We start from the raw sequence: 18,867 nt of genomic DNA, 5'->3' as shown, positions 1-18,867 counted from the left end.
GGCCTAAGAAGGTTTCCAAGCCTTCTCAAGCCTTCAGTCATGTTTTCTTCAAATGTCCCCTTCCCCTCGGACAAAAAATGCTACAATTCGAGATGATTCAAGGAGGATCCAACCCAAAATAAGGTATGCTTCTCCTGTCCTGCCTCATTTCTTTTTTTTCAACGACAAAAATGCCTCAAAATTTTGAAAATAAGGGGAGATTATGCCAAAATTTTTGATTTTGGCATGATTTTATATATTGTAGATCTATGGATGATTTACACAATTTCACTAAATTTTTTAATTTTTAGATTATATATATTTTTTAATACAATTGCATATAGGAGACGAACTCTTCGAGGTCATCTAGGAGGATACGATGCAGTTGCAGATGACTTCGCATGTAGATTACAATCCATAGACGTATCAGGTTTCAAGTCATATAGTGGATTTTATTATCCACAATCACAAGCAATTTTTGATCCATACGGATATGGATATCGATATGGTGCGTCTGAGATATTCTCTTCTAATGCCACTATCCTATGCAGCTTGGAGCATCTTATGGGTCGGATTTTGCTGCCGACATATTCAGATGGATTCTCGGCCGTATTATCTGACAAAGGACATCTCTCAGAGCCAGAGCTTCAGTGAGAGCTCCGAGAGGTTATAATCCAGAGAGCGTTCCTTATACGATGAGTGTACATGACTACAATGCCGCTTGGTTAAAGGAGTGAGTTCATATGTCTTGAGATTATGCTAATGATCTGGATATCTACGAGAGGCATCGCCACTCGATGAATTTTTAGATATCAATATATATGTAGTACTTTAAATATATGTAATTGATTGTATCATTTTATATTTTGTATCTTACTAATTTATTTTAGGTTATTTCGTGTTGCTTCTTATAACATGCAACATCTCATTAATTATTTTATGTTTTGCATCACTCTAAAACATCAAGATGCATCATTTATACTTAAAAATCATTAAAAAAGTTGAAAAAATAGATTACCAATAAATCAAACCTAAAAAATATTGAAAAAAAAATTGGTGTGCTGGTTCAAAACTGGCAGGCCTCTGCGTACCATTTGTAGTACGGTATCGGTTCAACGGACCTTGTTTCGCGTAGTGGAGTCGAGATTTTGATCCAAAGGTGACCATCGATATGTAGTTAATTAGCGACAAAATTTACAGTGGTATAAAAACCAAAACAATTAAGGGCTTTAGAAATTAAAGCATTAGGCTGAAACCAAAATGAAAATAAAAAAGCCAGCAATCCTGGCTTCGCATGCCAGAAGAAGCAATGTGAAATATCCTAAAATCAATTAATGAAATACAAAACATATAATGATACAATTAATTAGATGTATTTAAAGTATAACATACATACGGGCATCTGAAATTTTTTCGAGTGGTGAAGTTTCGTAGATATCGAGATTATTAGCATAATTAGGAGGCATATCAGCCCACCTCTCTAACCAAGCAGCGTTGTAGTTCGGTACACTTATCCCATACGGTACGTGTTTTAGGCTATAATCGAAATTTGATACGTCTATGGATTTTATTACACGTGCGAGATCATATGCAGCTACATCTTGTCTTGAACAATCTCGAGTTGTTCGTCTCTTATATGTAATCGTATTCTCGCGAGGTCTACTAGCTTGTGTACCATTGTCCTATCCTATGTGGCATATGTAAAGTGGGACTCACTAATAAATTGAAGACTGTTCTGTGGCAGTATTTCATAAACAATGGTCTCATATTCTTCACTCTTTTCATAGCTACTAGATTCCTGATCACCAAAACTCTTATTGCTGCTCTCCCTGGTTTGTGTTTGAGTGAACTGACTCCAGTCTCTATCGGGCCTGCAACTGCGTTTTCATTTTTTTTCCGACTGTATTGAGCAGTTATTTGCTTTTCCTTCATGCCCTTTTGCTTGGCTATGTTGCGGGAATAGATGTCGCCCTCCTAACCGAGTCAACCAGATAATGTTCGCCTTGTCTAAGCAACTCTCAGTCATGTCTTTGGGGGGGCGTTTGGTAACCCCAACAGGATCACCACGATGATCTAAGATCCCCGATAATCCGAATGCTGGGATGATTTGATCCTCAGTGATCTAAGATCAATGTGTTTGGTAGGCCATGATCTAGTGATTAAAAATTTTCGGATATCCATGAGTAACTTGTTTGGTATGGTACGAGGATCCAAGATCACCGACCACATAATACCACAAATACTCCTGATATATCTTAGATGGATTTTTTTGTGTTTTTAATTCTTATGAATCAAAAATGTAAGTCAATATGTTAATTCCTATAATAGCTCCATAATTTTGTCACGTATTCTACTTTTAGTAGCCCTTATCATATATTTATTGATCATATAAAATATATTATAATAAAATATTAATATATTTATCAATATATTAGTTATTAATATATTCTATAAAATTATATTTATTACTCCTATAAATTATTAATATTATAAAAATATGTTATTTTTATTATAAAATTAATGTTTTTATTTATACTTATAATAGATTTTTAAATACTAATAATTATTTTGATTAGGAAAATAAGGTAAATAAGAGTAATATATTAAATATTTTTATTATATAAATAAAATATAATAATATATTTCTACTATAATTTAAAATTATCCTTCAAATAATAGGATAATAATATGATTACTAATATATTATAATATAATATATATCATTAATATAATATATAATATCAACATAATATTATATATATATATATAGCATTGACATAATATATTGATGATATATTGATATATCAATTTTTCTGCTAAATTGAGGGGTATTTTTCTTTTAACTTTCATCCCAGGATCACTGCCCTGGGGTGATCTTGGATTTTCGACCTCAAGAACGGGTATCCTATCACCCAGTTGGGCGGTGATTTGAGGAGTGGAGGTGATTTAGGATCACCGCCACGTAGGATCACCGTGGTGCAACCAAACGCGGTGATCTCATCACCTCTACCCACATCACCCTTGATCCTCAGACGATCACCCCATACCAAACGCCCCCTGGGAGCATGTCTCGGATATGAAGTCATATGATGATTGGCTCCCCACTGACCCCTATGGTTATAGCTGATTAGCTGGAAGCATATGTGGAATATTGCGATTTGCTTATTTCTCTGCATCCACCTAATCTCACTGGCTATGAAACCTGGCTAGTCTAGAGGCGATCCTGGCTTATTGAGCTTCGACTCTTGCTGCTGACTCACAAACCATCCGATCATGGGATCATTCTCACCCCGAACAAAAGCATTGTGAATTGGATCTATGTACTTTAGCTCCACTTCTTTCTGAATACACTTCAGTATCAACCTCAAAGTGTTGGTATTAACTTCAGTATCATTGTGGTGTCTATGTGTTAGACGATTCTTCTTCTTGTTGTGGATGATGGTAAAGGTGGACCAATTACGCTCATAGTCACTTGAGAAGACCGTTTGGTAGAGGATCCGGATGGCTAGCCACTTAAAATGTCTTGCTGATAGATCAAAATGAATCCACAATTCAACTGCAGAAGCATTGAAGAAAATTATATAAGATAGTATCATATTAGTAACTGTTGCTGGTGGTCCAAACCGAGAACGATTGGCACAGCGGTGTGAACGGGGTTCCGTCTGAGTCGCCTTGGTTGGTGTCGATTACGCTCCACTTTCCACCAGAAAACCTGCAAGCAAGCCTCGCACCACCACTGGGGTAGTGGGGGCCCTCCGACGATCAAGTCAGAGGAGATTGGAGGAGAAGGAGAGATAATTGCAGGTAGTAGGAGAATGCACTGGAAGTTCTTGCTTACCTCCCCCCTTCTCCCCCCAGCCGCATATATACCAGGCTGGGGGGTCCTTCTGGGGGGTTGATCATCGTGTGGCACGATGGAGTTGCCACTGACATGGCCGTTACTGGGCGTCGTGGGGTAGCGCTGGGTACGGCCATGACAGGGCGTAGTGGAGCTCCGCTTTGTACGGCTGTTACAGGAGATCGTGGAGCAGCGCCGGATACGACCGTTGTAGGGAGTAGTGGAGCAGAGGGTCGCGGCGTGCTTCAGGGGAACAGCCTGTCGTTGTCGAGAGATTGCCGACTCGGGGTCGGATTGCTGGATCCAGGGGGCAGCCGACTCGGGGTCGGGCTGCGAGGCCGAAGATATCCGACTCGGGGTCGGGTTACTGGATCAAGGGGCAGCCGACTCGGGGTCGGGCTGCGAGGCCGAAGATATCCGACTCGGGGTCGGGTTACTGGATCAAGGGGCAGCCGACTCGGGGTCGGGCTGCGAGGCCGAAGATATCCGACTCTAGGGCGCGCGTGCCGGTCACGTGGGTTATGGTGGCTGAGTTCCCCCGTAACAGTAGCCCCCCACTTCCGAGCCTGGAGCCAGAAGGGGAACGGGTGAAGGAAGTGATGCTTCGAGATTGTCGCCATCCCTCGGAGAGGCGCGCGCGCTCCGAGCTCCCCGCCTTCTTTATGGCGTATGGCGGTTGTTGCTGACCTGGCAGTCTGAGGATTTCGGCGGACATCCTTCCTTAATGGCGTCGATTCGCCTTTGGGGCGCGAGCGACCCTTCGGCAGCCAGGCGTCCTCTGGCGTCACCGAGGCGTCACCCACCTTTCCGCCTATTTAACCGGGGGTCCTCCTCCGTCCGCCTTTCTCTTTACAGACATCTTCGAGTTTCTCCTTTGCGCTGCCGTCATCGCCGTCGGACTGTTCGCTTGCTCCTCCTTTGACGCTCTCGGAGCCGTTCTTCCTTCTCTTCCGGTGAGTTGCTCCATTCTTTAATTTAGGGCTCTCCATACTCTCCTTTTGTATTAGTGTACTCCAGTCGTTCCGGTCTTTTCCCCCTTCTCGACCCTGTCCTGACCGTAGATTCACTGGCCATTAGGGATGGGCGAAGTGAGAGCAGACCGCATTAAGTCGGAGTTGGCCGCCGAAGACCTAGATAGGTTCGTGGCTCGATACCATCTTCCCGAGGCCTGCAATGTTACGCTCCCGGGGCCTGAGGAGAGGATGTCCCACCCTCCTCCGGGGAAGGTTGCCATCAATGAGGGCATTCTTCAGGCCGGGTTCCGCTTTCCCCCCTCGGACTTAGTCGTTCAGGTGCTTCGGGGTTTAAGAGTGGCGCCGACGCAGCTGGTGCCGAACTCATGGCGCGCCCTGACAGCCTTTCAGGTTCTCTGCCGCATGCACGAGGTTCCCGCCACCCTGAATGTCTTTTGGGAATGCTACGGCCTGAGTGGCCACCCCCAGGATAAAGGGTGGTGGTGCTTTGCGGCGCGGCGAGGGTGCGGCCTCGTCAAGGAGGCTCCCACCTCCATTCACGGCTGGAAGGAGCGCTTCTTTTTCGTTGACGCAGATCCCTCTTGGGGAATCAGGGCAACCTGGGAGACGCCGATGAAGTCCCCGATTGGCCTATCGAGGTTGTCGAGGGAGGAATCCGACGGCGTCGCCGTCTTGAAGGAGTTGGTTGCCGAGGGTCGGCTCCCCCCGGTGTGTCGCCTTATTTCCGAGGATACCTTGGTGAACGTCGGTCTGAGCTCGGTCCCCACTGACCGTGAGCCCGCCACCATTTCTTTTTTAGCTCTTTTCTCCTCTTTCGTTTCGTTCTTTCCTTCAGTTTCTCAACCTCCGACCACCTCATCCTTTTTGCAGAGATCGACGACGTCATGCGGTCGGACAAGGCAACAGCTGTTGGTAGGACGTCCCTACTGGAAGCAGTCCGGAGGAAGAAACGAGCTCCTCCGAGCGGGGCTCCACCGGCGAAGAAGTCCCGCCGGCAGGCGACTCCGACGCCGACAGACGGGTCCGGACCCACCGATCAGGGGGACGCCGCGGGCGCGGACCGGGAGTTGACGCTGTATCAGCCCTCCGATGCCGAGACTACCGTTTCTCCGGAGGCATCACCCGGGCGCGCCCAAGATGAACGGGTCGGACGTGATCGGTCCCCAGCCCAGCCTTCGACTCGGTCGGCTCCGGATGATACGAGGAGGGACGCGCCGAGGCCCCGGCCGAGCGGGACCCTGTCAATTCCAGGGGCGGTCCCCGCCCCGAGCGTGGTCAGCATGACTCTTCCCCAAGCGATGGGTAAGGGTAAGGCTGCGGAACCACCGTCCGACTCCGGGGAGAAGTCGGGGTCGGCCTTCACTTTCGCCGGCGCCCGAAACCTCATCGAGACGGTACTGCTGGAGAAGGACCGCAGGCAGGTCCGGGAGATGAGGGTCCCTGACGTTGGGGCTGCCAGCTGCGTCTGTCTCATGTCGGTGAGTGTTCTTTCGGTCGCTTTCATCATTTATAGGCTCTGTTGATCCCCGCCTGACGCCCTCGTTTTTCCTATCTCTTAGCTCGCCCAGTACATGATTCGCCTGGAGGAGTGCTACGAGGAACAGGCGAGGCTTCTGGCGAGGGCCGAGAGCCAACTGAAGGCAATAGAAGAGGGAGGTCAGGCTGCGGCGGGGAGGACGACCAGGGACCTCGAGACGAGGCTCCAGGTGGCCGAAGAGCGGGCACTCGGCTTCGCCACCCTCGAGAAGCAACTGTTGGAGGCTCGGGAGCAACTCAAGGTTGCCTCAGGTCTCGAGGGCGAGATCAAGAAGGCGGAGGAGCGGGCCGAGAAGCAGTCCCGGAAGGCTGCCGACTACCGGGAGAGGTGGGAGAAGGCCCAGCGGTCAGCCGACAACGCCCGCAACCGAACCCGGTCTCTTGAAGCCAAGCTGGGCGAATTGGAGTCGGCCTTGGAGAAGTTCCGCGCGAGCGACCAGGAGCTTCATTCGCGCCTGGAGGAGGCTGAGGCTGCTCGCATTGCTGCCGAGGCGAAGCACAAGGAGGCTCAGGCTGATCTGCTGAGGGTCTCCTCCGAGGCGGATGACCGGATTGTGGCGAAGGTCTTGGAGGCGAAGGCTCAGATTATGGAGCGGGCAGAGGCGACGCTGGCCGAGAAGAGTGCGGAGATCGGGCGTCAGGCGGTACAGGCTTATCGTCAGTCGGCCGAGTTCACCCGTGATATGTCGGAGGCGGTACAGGCCTATCGTCAGTCCGACGAGTTTGTCCGTGATATGTCGGACGCGGGGTCCGACTCCTTTGTCTTAGGCTTCGAGAAAGGCCTGGCAAGGGTGTCGGCTAAGTACCCCGAAATTGACCTGAGTGGGATCTCCCTTCTCGACTCCCCTCCGGCGCCATTGCCTGCTGCTTCTCCAACCGTCTCCCTACCCCCTACGGACGTGCCCGACGTTCTCGACCCGGGGGTTCCTCCAAGCTGACCTTCTGTATTTTGTTCTTTTCTTTATGTGTTGGCGTTTTGCCAAGTTGTATGGGTCTCAGCCCTGAAACAATGAAAGTTAATGCAAATAGAGTTTCTTCATTTCACTTTCGTCCTTCTTCTTTTTAACTCTTGGTAGCGTCTCGCTGACTTCCGACTCTTGAAATTCTTCTGGCGCTAGGCCAGGCATCCGAGGGTTAGGCCTCAGGAAATTCTTCCGGCGCTAAGCCAGGCATCCGAGGGTTAGGCCTCAGGAAATTCCTCCGGCGCTAAGCCAGGCATCCGAGGGTCAGGCCTCAGGAAATTCTTCCGGCGCTAAGCCAGGCATCCGAGGGTCAGGCCTCAGGAAATTCTTCCGGCGCTAAGCCAGGCATCCGAGGGTCAGGCCTCAGGAAATTCTTCCGGCGCTAAGCCAGGCATCCGAGGGTCAGGCCTCAGGAAATTCTTCCGGCGCTAAGCCAGGCATCCGAGGATTAGGCCTCAGGAAATTCTTCCGGCGCTAAGCCAGGCATCCGAGGATTAGGCCTCAGGAAATCCTTCCGGCGCTAAGCCAGGCATCCGAGGGTTAGGCCTCAGGAAATTCTTCCGGCGCTAAGCCAGGCATCCGAGGGTTAGGCCTCAGGAAATTCTTCCGGCGCTAAGCCAGGCATCCGAGGGTTAGGCCTCAGGAAATTCTTCCGGCGCTAAGCCAGGCATCCGAGGGTTAGGCCTCTGGAAATTCCGCTCGTTGGTCGGCCAAGGCTGGCGCAAGCCGAGGCGACCGGTCGGGGCTTCAGGCTAGTCTGCTCCCGGGATGATCATCGGGTTAGCCTGGCATCCGAGGGCCGAGCCTCGGAAAATTCCGCTCGTTGGTCGGCCAAGGCTGGCGCAAGCCGAGGCGACCGGTCGGGGCTTCAGGCTAGTCTGCTCCCGGGATGATCATCGGGTTAGCCTGGCATCCAAGGGCCGAGCCTCGGGAAATTCCGCTCGTTGGTCGGCCAAGGCTGGCGCAAGCCGAGGCGACCGGTCGGGGCTTCAGGCTAGTCTGCTCCCGGGATGATCATCGGGTTAGCCTGGCATCCAAGGGCCGAGCCTCGGAAAATTCCGCTCGTTGGTCGGCCAAGGCTGGCGCAAGCCGAGGCGACCGGTCGGGGCTTCAGGCTAGTCTGCTCCCGGGATGATCATCGGGTTAGCCTGGCATCCGAGGGCCGAGCCTCGGAAAATTCCGCTCGTTGGTCGGCCAAGGCTGGCGCAAGCCGAGGCGACCGGTCGGGGCTTCAGGCTAGTCTGCTCCCGGGATGATCATCGGGTTAGCCTGGCATCCGAGGGCCGAGCCTCGGGAAATTCCGCTCGTTGGTCGGCTAAGGCTGGCGCAAACCGAGGCGACCGGTCGGGGCTTCAGGCTAGTCTGCTCCCGGGATGATCATCGGGTTAGCCTGGCATCCGAGGGCCGAGCCTCGGGAAATTCCGCTCGTTGGTCGGCCAAGGCTGGCGCAAGCCGAGGCGACCGGTCGGGGCTTCAGGCTAGTCTGCTCCCGGGATGATCATCGGGTTAGCCTGGCATCCGAGGGCCGAGCCTCGGGAAATTCCGCTCGTTGGTCGGCCAAGGCTGGCGCAAGCCGAGGCGACCGGTCGGGGCTTCAGGCTAGTCTGCTCCCGGGATGATCATCGGGTTAGCCTGGCATCCAAGGGCCGAGCCTCGGAAAATTCCGCTCGTTGGTCGGCCAAGGCTGGCGCAAGCCGAGGCGACCGGTCGGGGCTTCAGGCTAGTCTGCTCCCGGGATGATCATCGGGTTAGCCTGGCATCCGAGAGCCGAGCCTCGGGAAATTCCGCTCGCTGGTCGTGCGCCTGTCGCTTGCCGCCCGACGGAATTTCTCCATGGCCAGCTGCGATTGTATTTCTCCTCCTCTCCAAGCGTCGCCTGGGAAACACCAGATGGGCATTAAGTGCTAATTAAGGGGTTACCTGGAAAATCGGATCGCCAGTTGCTGCTTGCGAGGAGTGTTAGTTAAGCGGCCGCGATACGCGCGTTCTTCGAGGCGGATGCGGCCTGGGGCGCGAGCGGAGATACGTGGACCTAGGGGTACAGGCCACCCGGAGTGTCCTGCACAAAAAATGCGATTAAGGAGAATGACGCTTAGGAAATCGCGGGAAGATACGCCTTGAGAGCCGGATCGGCTCCGGATTCAATGCGCCCGCATTTATTGGAGCCACCCGTATCGGAACGACCGGGGGGCCGCAGTTTGGCTATAAATATAGGTGCAGGTGCGACGGAGCCTGCCAAGCCGGAGCTGTTCAGGTTGCCATGGATCGTGGGCCTCCTCTCCGGCGCATGGTTGAGAGACCCCTGCCGAAGGAACGGGAGGCGCGCCCTTCGCGACTTCCGCCAACTAGCCGTTTCATCTGGGATCAACAAGGAGGTTCTCCCCGGCGGAACTCAGCTCTAGGCGTTTCATCCGGGATCACGTCTCCCCTCCTTGAAGTTCGGCCTCCCGATTGAGCTCCGCACCAGGTGCTTGATCCGGGACCGCGCCTCCATATGCTCTTCCCCCTTGTATTCCTTCTCTTCCCTAACACTGGGGAGGACCGGAATATCCCTTGGAGGTGGCGTTCCCCTGGAGGCAGCGGGAGCTTCGTCTGCGGCGGCTCCTCGTCCTCTTCGTGGGGCGTGGATGGCGCCTCCGATTGGAGGCAGTGTGGACTTCTCCTTCGTCCACTTCTTCTTCATCCGCGCCGGCTCTTCGTCTCTTTCGTGAGACGCCGATGGCGCCTCCGGTTGGAAGCACCCACTTCCGGCGGGATTGCAGCCGCTTCAGATGGAGGTTTCGGGATCCCAGATCTTCAGCTCCTCGGAGTCTCCACCTCTTCTTTACTTTCTTTACACCCTAATTCCCCTCTGGGAATTCCTTGTAATCACACGAGCACGCCGTTGTAACCAGAAATTATTGAAATGCAAAGTGTTATACATTTTTGAACTGTCTTTCTGGCATCGTCGTTCTACTGGTAATACATCCGCAGGTTAGCGGAATTCCAGCTCCTTAGAATTTCTCGACCATCTAGGGCCTCCAACTGGTAGGAGCCAGGTCGGTTTACCCAGCGAACCTTATACGGGCCTTCCCAATTTGGCGCTAGCTTCCCACCTTCCGCAGGTTGAGATGCTTTAGCTCGCCTTAGCACCAGATCTCCGATTCTGAAAAGCTTCGGTCGGACCTTGGAGTTGTAATATCGGGTCACCCTCCGCTGATACATCGCCATCCGAACCTGCGCCATTTCCCTCGCTTCTTCCAAGAGATCCAGGTTCCCTCGGAGTTGCTCCGAATTGGCCTCGGGTCGGTGCGCGACCACCCGGGGTGAGGGGAGTCCGAGCTCCACGGGGACAACGGCTTCCGTGCCATAGGTTAGGCTGAAAGGCGTCTCCCCGGTAGGGGTCCGATGCGTGGTCCGATACGCCCAAAGGACATTCTCGAGTTCTTCGACCCAAGCTTGCCCCGTCCGACCGATTCGCGCTTTGATTCCTTGGAGGATTGTCCGATTTGTGACCTCGGCCTCGCCGTTGGTTTGGGGATGCGACACAGATGTGAACCGATGCTCGATCCCGAACTCCTCGCAGAAGTCACGGAAATGCTTGTTGTCGAACTGTCGGCCATTATCCGAGATGAGGACCCGAGGTACCCCAAATCGGACAATGATGTTCTTCTTCACGAACTTCCGGACTTGCACCTCCGTGATAGTGGCCAGCGGCTCTGCCTCCACCCACTTGGTGAAGTAGTCGATTGCAACAATCAAAAATTTCCGCTGAGCTGAAGCGACGGGGAATGGTCCGAGGATATCCATTCCCCACTGGGCGAAGGGCCAGGGTGCAGTGATTGGTGCCAAGGGGACAGAAGGGACTCTCTGGACGTTGGCGTGGCGCTGGCAGGCGTCGCATTTCCGTACATGATCCTTTGAGTCCTCCAACAAGGTAGGCCAATAATAGCCTTGCCTCATGATCTTGTGCGCCAAGGACCTAGCCCCCAAGTGGGATGCGCAGACGCCTTCGTGGACTTCGCCGAGGACGTAGGCCGCTTCCGAGGGGCGGAGGCACTTTAAGAGGGGGGCGGTGAACGAGGTCCGATACAGCCTCCCTTCATTGAGTACGTAGTGGGCGGACTTCATAACAAGTCGCCGAGCTTGATCTTCGTCTTCAGGGAGGATCCCTTCGGCGAGGTAGGCGACAAGCGGGTCCATCCAAGACGGCTCCGGGTCAATCGCCATCACCGCTCCAGCCTCGCCGATGCTCGGGGCATCCAGGGTCTCCAGGTAGATCGCCCTCGACAAGTTGTGCGCGTCTGCGCTCACTAAGCGGGACAGCCTGTCGGCCCTGGCATTTTCACTTCTCGGGACCTGCTGGATGTCGACACTGCCGAGGTCGGGAATGAGTGCTTGCACCTTCCGGACGTAATTCTGCATGGTCGGGTTCCGGGCTTCGAACTCCCCACGGACCTGCCCGACCACCAGCTGGGAGTCGGTGAAGACCTTCAGGCGCCGGATGCCGAGCTCCTTGGTGAGTTTGAGTCCCGTGACTAGGGCCTCATACTCCGCCTCGTTGTTGGTCACTGGAAATCCGAACCTCAAGGCATACTCGGCTATCACTCCATCAGGGCTGGTGAGGACCAGCCCGGCCCCTCCACCTTCGGGGTTCGACGACCCATCGATGTGAAGCGTCCAAATCGGGAGGTCGAGGCTAGGTGTTTCCGGCGACCTAGGTTCCGCCTCCTGCACCGTGCACTCAGCGAGGAAATCCGCGAGCGCCTGGGCCTTGATGGCGGGTCGGGGCTGGTAGCGGATGTCGAACTCACCAAGTTCTACTGCCCACTTCACCAGCCGTCCCGCATTCTCAGGATTGCTGAGGATCTGCCGCAGCGGTTGATCGGTCAAGAGGGTGACAGAATGGGCCTGGAAATAGGGGCGAAGCCTCCTGGTCGCGGTCAGCAGCGCGAAGGCGATCTTTTCAGCCTTCGTATACCGCGTCTCGGCATCCCGTAGGACCCGGCTGATGTAGTACACAGGCTTCTGGAGCTTTGCCTCTTCCCGAACCAGTACCGCACTGACTGCGGTTGGGGAGACCGCCAGATAGAGGTAGAGCATCTCCCCTTCTTGCGGCTTGGACAGCAGGGGAGGAGACGCCAAGTATTCCTTGAGCTGGTCGAATGCTGCTTGACATTCGGCCGTCCAGAGGAAGTCTTTCGGGCGTTTCAACACCTTGAAGAAAGGTTGGCAGCGTTCGGCCGACTTTGCTACAAATCGTCCGAGCGCGGCGACCCTCCCAGCGAGCTCCTGAACCTCCTTCACTTTGGTCGGAGGGGACATATCTTGGATGGCCTTGATTTTGTCAGGGTTGGCTTCGATCCCCCGCTGGTTGACAATGAAACCGAGGAACCTCCCGGCCGAAGCGCCAAAGGCGCACTTCGCTGGGTTCAGCTTCATGCGAAACTTCCGCAGGGTGGCGAAAGTCTCCTCCAGATCCGCGATGTGCTGGTCTGCATGGCGGCTCTTCACCAGCATATCGTCCACGTACACCTCCATGTTCCGGCCGATTTGCTCTTTGAAGATTTTGTTGACGAGGCGCTGGTAAGTGGCGCCAGCATTCTTCAGACCGAAGGGCATTACCTTGTAACAGTACAGCCCCCGGTCTGTTATAAAGGCAGTTTTCTCCTCGTCCTGTGGAGCCATCATTATCTGGTTGTAGCCGGAGAAGGCGTCCATGAAAGACAGCAGCTGATATCCGGATGTCGCGTCGACCAGTTGGTCTATCCGCGGAAGCGGAAAGCTATCCTTGGGGCATGCCTTGTTCAGGTCGGTGTAGTCGACGCACATCCTCCACTTTCCGCTCGCCTTCCGGACAAGTACGACATTTGCCAGCCATTCGGGGTAGCTGACCTCCCTTATGAATCCTGCCTCCAAGAGCTTGTCTATCTCCTGGTCGACCACTCGGATCCGATCCGGGGCACGGTGTCTCTTCTTCTGCTTTACTGGTCGGTGGGTTGGGTCGACGTTGAGGGCGTGAGAAATGACCTCCGGGTCGATCCCAGGTACATCGGCCGCCGACCAGGCAAATACATCGGCGTTGGCTCGGAGGAATTCCACCAACCGAGCCCGAGCTCCCGGGTCGAGATTGGTGCCGACCCGGACCGTCCGGTCCGGGCGACCTTCCTCGAGGGGAACTTCGATCACACCTTCGGCCGGCTCCCCGTGCCGCAAGGCCACCTCGTCTCTGGCGTCGAGGGACTCGACGCTTAAGGCTTCTACGGGCTTCTTCCCTTTGAGAGTGCTAGGAAACATTGCCTTGCGGTCGGTTGGTCACCTCGGACCTCTCCAATCCCGGCCGCCGTGGGGAACCGCATGAGCAAGTGGTACGTAGAGACCACCGCGCGAAGGGCGTTCAGTCCGGGTTGTCCGAGGATAGCGTTGTAGGCCGAGGGAACACGGACGACCAAGAACCCGAGCCGCACCGTGGCTTCTGCGGGTGCAACGCCCGCAGTCACAGGCAGCTCAACGACACCTTCGGCCGAGATAGCGTCACCAGTGAATCCTATGAGGGGGGTGGATGTTTTGTGCAACAATTGTCTGGACAAGCTCATCTTTTGGAAGGCCTCGTAAAACAAAATATCAGCTGAGCTTCCACTATCCACAAGAACACGCCTTACATCATAGTTTGCCATAGTGAGGGAGATCACCATGGCGTCATCGTGGGGGGTCTGAACCCCCTTTACATCTTCATCACAAAAAGTGATTACATTACCGACCTTCTGCCTCTTTGCGACGGCTGCCCCTGATGCTTCAGTCGAGCCCCCCGCGTTCCTCTCGGGCCGGGGGCAGCCCCCAGTGATAGTATGGATCACGCCCGCGACGGGTCGATTCTGCTCCCGAGGCTCCGGAGGGGCCGGGTCGGCCGGACGCGAGTCTGCGGGGGGACGTTGGTCGTTCACATATCGACCGAGACGCCCTCGGCGGATGAGAGCCTCGATCTCGTCCCGAAGCTGGAAGCAGTCTTCGGTGTCGTGGCCGTGGTCCCGGTGATACTCACAGTACGCCCGAGAGGGCCTCCTCCCAGGGATCTTCTTCATCTGTCTCGGGACCGGGAGGTCCTCCCGCCCCTTGATTTCCATGAGGATCTGGGCCCGGGGAGTCAGGAGAGGAGTGTACCGGTTGAAACGTCGGGGCGGAGAACGAGGGCGTGGGGCGTCGTGGTTCCTCGCCGGCGACAGGCTTCTGCGCCGACGTTGAGGCGTCGGGCTCCTCCCCTGGCGTGCCTCTTTTCGCCTTTTCTTCCCGAGCTTTGGAGGGATCTCGGCGGCCTCCTTGCTCCGGTGGGCGGCCGCCTCCTCGGCGTCCGCATACTGGTTCGCCCGGGACAACAGCTCCGGGAAGCTCCGCGGCAGGCGTTTGTCCAGGGAGAAGGTGAGTCTGCCCTTTCGGAAGCCACGCTTCAGGGCTGAAAGAGCCACCTCCTGGCTCAGGTTCCGGACTTCCAGCGTAGCCTTGTTGAAGCGGGTAAGATAATCCCGCAAGCTTTCTCCCTCGTTTTGCCGGACATCAAAGAGGGAGTCGGAGACCAGTCGCCGCCGGCTACTGACGGCGAAATGGGTGATGAAGAGGCGAGTAAACTGGTCGAAGGACTGGATCGAGTTAGCCTCCAAGCCGGCGAACCACGCCCTTGCCGGGCCACGGAGGGTCGCTGGGAAGGCCTTGCAGAGGAGAGGATCTGATGCTCCGTGGAGGAGCATAAGAGTCCTGAAACTCTCGACGTGATCTCGCGGGTCCGCCGCCCCGTCATAGGGCTCGATCGCCGGCATTTTAAACCCCGGCGGATTCGGGGTCCGCAGGATCCTCGAGGCAAGCGCCGGCTGGGAGGAGATCTCCAAGTCGGCGAAGGGATCTTTGGAGTGGCCCTTCAGGACCTGGAGTTGTCGGTGGAGATCGTCCACCCGCCGGTCCAGAGAGCGCGACCGATGGGTGGGAGACAAGGAGCACCGAGAGGGGGACCGACTGGAGCGCGGGTTCCTTGAGGACTGGGGGGTCTGGGAACGCGCCCGGGCCCGCCTCTCGTACCCCGCGCAGCTCCGATGGGAAGGTCCCGGCAGAATGGACCGTGCTCGAGAGTCTTCTTCGCGCCGGCGCTCCTCCCCATGGGAGAGGAAGGAGCGCGGGTTGAGGAGGACAGGTGAGCGCTCAGGGAGCAGCGGCTCCTGGGCCCGCTGCGGCGCCCGAGACATCACACCCTGCAGGTTCTGCACTGTCTCCGCGAGGGTGCGAACCTGCTGGGCTAACTGGTCGAACTGAGCGGCTTCGACCATCTGAATGGGGGGTGGAACGGTGGAGTGTTGCTGAGAATGTGTTGGAGACGCAGCGGCCTCCCGGCCGGAGGCGCGAGAGGCCCCGCGACCGGAGGCATTGGAAGCTCCACGACCACCTCGCCGTGCCATTACGATCGCTCTAAGATTCGGGCCCTTCCTCTAGCGCCAACTGTTGCTGGTGGTCCAAACCGAGAACGATTGGCACAGCGGTGTGAACGGGGTTCCGTCTGAGTCGCCTTGGTTGGTGTCGATTACGCTCCACTTTCCACCAGAAAACCTGCAAGCAAGTCTCGCACCACCACTGGGGTAGTGGGGGCCCTCCGACGATCAAGTCAGAGGAGATTGGAGGAGAAGGAGAGATAATTGCAGGTAGTAGGAGAATGCACTGGAAGTTCTTGCTTACCTCCCCCCTTCTCCCCCCAGCCGCATATATACCAGGCTGGGGGGTCCTTCTGGGGGGTTGATCATCGTGTGGCACGATGGAGTTGCCACTGACATGGCCGTTACTGGGCGTCGTGGGGTAGCGCTGGGTACGGCCATGACAGGGCGTAGTGGAGCTCCGCTTTGTACGGCTGTTACAGGAGATCGTGGAGCAGCGCCGGATACGACCGTTGTAGGGAGTAGTGGAGCAGAGGGTCGCGGCGTGCTTCAGGGGAACAGCCTGTCGTTGTCGAGAGATTGCCGACTCGGGGTCGGATTGCTGGATCCAGGGGGCAGCCGACTCGGGGTCGGGCTGCGAGGCCGAAGATATCCGACTCGGGGTCGGGTTACTGGATCAAGGGGCAGCCGACTCGGGGTCGGGCTGCGAGGCCGAAGATATCCGACTCGGGGTCGGGTTACTGGATCAAGGGGCAGCCGACTCGGGGTCGGGCTGCGAGGCCGAAGATATCCGACTCTAGGGCGCGCGTGCCGGTCACGTGGGGCATGGTGGCTGAGTTCCCCCGTAACAGTAACTATAAAACATCAAGTAATAGTTGTCGTTGATATCTAATATACTTGGATTTATAGTTTTCTTACTTACGACAATTGCCGAGACTCCAAAGCTTTTAGTGTCCTTAAATATTTTCGTCTGTAAAAAAGAGACGTATTATAATATGTTAATGACTGAAGACGAGTTAACTTACGCATGCCACTTGAGTTAATTTACCTCATGTAGACATAGGGCTACGATTTTGAGATCAGGCTTTATCTTGTAGATCGCATTACGCAGGGCGGCCAAAAGTTTCTTGTCCATATCGATCCTAGATACAGTGTGCTGGAATCTTAGATTTAGGTAATAGAGTTTGTAATTGTTTTAGTAATATTTTACAAGTACAAGAGCAGTCAAATTTTCAATGTTCTTGTTTTCTTACTAGATGCAATTTCTTGTCCATCTGGTAGTTTTACCTATGCTCGATGATATTGATGTACTTTTGGGCATACTTCGGATTTGCCTTTCTAATATGATTTTTTGTCATCTCCATCATATGATATAGAAAGCCCATATGGGGTTACCTCTCGCTGTTTACGGTCCGAAGCACTTCATATAATGGTTTGATAGCTTTCACTATTCTTCTTGGCCTGCTGTCAGAACGTCTGCCTCGTCATCAAGCTCTCAACATAGCTTCTCTCCGTCGCACGCCTACTTTCCTCTCAAGGAGGCTATAAAGTGTTATATAGTTAGTAGCAAACCGTATCACAATTGGTTTCAAAATCTCCCCTCCTATGTACCTTCTTATTAATGATAGGACCCATATATAGTTATAATAAATCTGGTGGATTAGGTTGTCTCCATTGTGTGTTACAACCTACGAATCTTTTCAATCTCAATCAGTATGAGGTTGATATAATGTGCAGCAAATGAGATCCAAAAAATATATGACTATTGCTCCATCAAGATCTTCTTTTTTTTTACCAATAAGAAAGTTATATACATATATTTTCAAGTCACGTTTGAACAGTCACCAGGTGCTCATCATGTTTTCTTGGTGTGTTTTTGCCATGCTACCTCTTGGGCCTTTGCAAACTTTGTATCAAATCTTCTGTTGACTGATATTCATGATGTACCTCTCATGTCCACAACTGCTGCTTCCTTTATGAACATCTAATCTATCGCCTGCAAATATCCTTGTCCTCTAATTTTTTGCAACTATCTATTCATTTCCCAGAAATTATTTTTTATTATTTTCTATCTGACCTGCACCACATTACTAACTTTTGACCAATATCATATGCATTTTACAGGTTTTCTACATAGCTATTTTTTTTGATGTCCTGATCTAATGTTGTAAGCCAGCATATCTGTCTTCTTTTTGCTGCAGGTTTTTATGGAAGTGACCACTGTCCTGTTTCACTTGAGCTTTCACCAGAAACATTAGAACCTAATGCTAGCTGATGCTCCTTGGGAGAATGTGAATTTGAGATAGGATGCCGGATTTGTCCTGGTATTTGGACATCACACTGCAGTCCCTTTGAAACATACCACACTAGCCTCTTTAGGCTTGTGCTTTTTTTGCAGCTACAACTTATTTGAGAGCCATAATGCAGTATGAGATTTACTTCTGGAGAAATTATGTCACATTTGACTTGCATGGTACTGCTTATTGTGTACAAAAAAATTGTTTTTTTGGTTACAAATATTTAAAGTGTCCTAATTACAACTGAACAATGCTTTTCCTAACGGGACTCTGAGATATGTCATTCAAATATGACACTCCTGATGTGGCTATGGAGTCCCACAAACATCTTTAAAGACAGCATCTATAGTTGCCAACTTAGATGTGAGACCCTCTAATATGTAAAATTCTTTAAAATATCTTTATTCAAGTTGTATATTGAGAAGCAAGGTAACCTGTGTATGATAACCATAGGCAGGTTGAATTTGTCAGATTGAAATCCAAGGCATTGATGGAATGCACAAGAAGAAGAAAAATATTTGATAGAGCCATGTTTGTAGTGGAAGGATCTTGTTCATCAAAAACTGTCAATTGATAACAGCAACAACTTTATCTGCCACTAATTGGCAAAGTTGGGAGTCTGGAGAAAGTTATGCTTTTATACCTGACTTACGAAGCCAAAGCATCCATGAGCTAAAGCATTGATGCTACTTTGATGGAAATCTTCATTATGTTCACATATCAACATATGCCAAGGTATGTATATCATTCGATTCATGAACCAGAGCTTCCTGAAGATATGATGGATAGTTTCCAATGGAAGGTTCAATCACCCCACAGGAATACATAAAGACAAATCTGTCCTCGTACAGCTTGAACAAAAACTCATGAGAAACCCATAGATTTTTGTAT

General features: G+C 52.8%; 1 protein-coding gene across 2 annotated transcripts in view; it reads left to right on the top strand.

The window, feature by feature from the left end:
- LOC103720288 (DNA-(apurinic or apyrimidinic site) endonuclease) overlaps positions 1-18,396 on the top strand; it is a 39,875-nt gene extending 21,479 nt beyond the window's left edge. For both annotated transcript variants that reach the window (XM_039130901.1, XM_008809922.3), the window contains one exon: positions 17,881-18,396. In XM_039130901.1, coding sequence (XP_038986829.1) covers positions 17,881-17,954 — 74 coding nt within the window. In that variant the 3' untranslated portion in view covers positions 17,955-18,396. The remainder of the gene's footprint in view (positions 1-17,880) is intronic.
- The last annotated feature ends 471 nt before the right edge of the window (positions 18,397-18,867 follow it).

This window comes from Phoenix dactylifera, chromosome 10 (genome assembly GCF_009389715.1).
Source record: "Phoenix dactylifera cultivar Barhee BC4 chromosome 10, palm_55x_up_171113_PBpolish2nd_filt_p, whole genome shotgun sequence".
NCBI lineage: Eukaryota > Viridiplantae > Streptophyta > Magnoliopsida > Arecales > Arecaceae > Phoenix > Phoenix dactylifera.
This window is presented reverse-complemented; position numbering and strand designations above follow the sequence as displayed.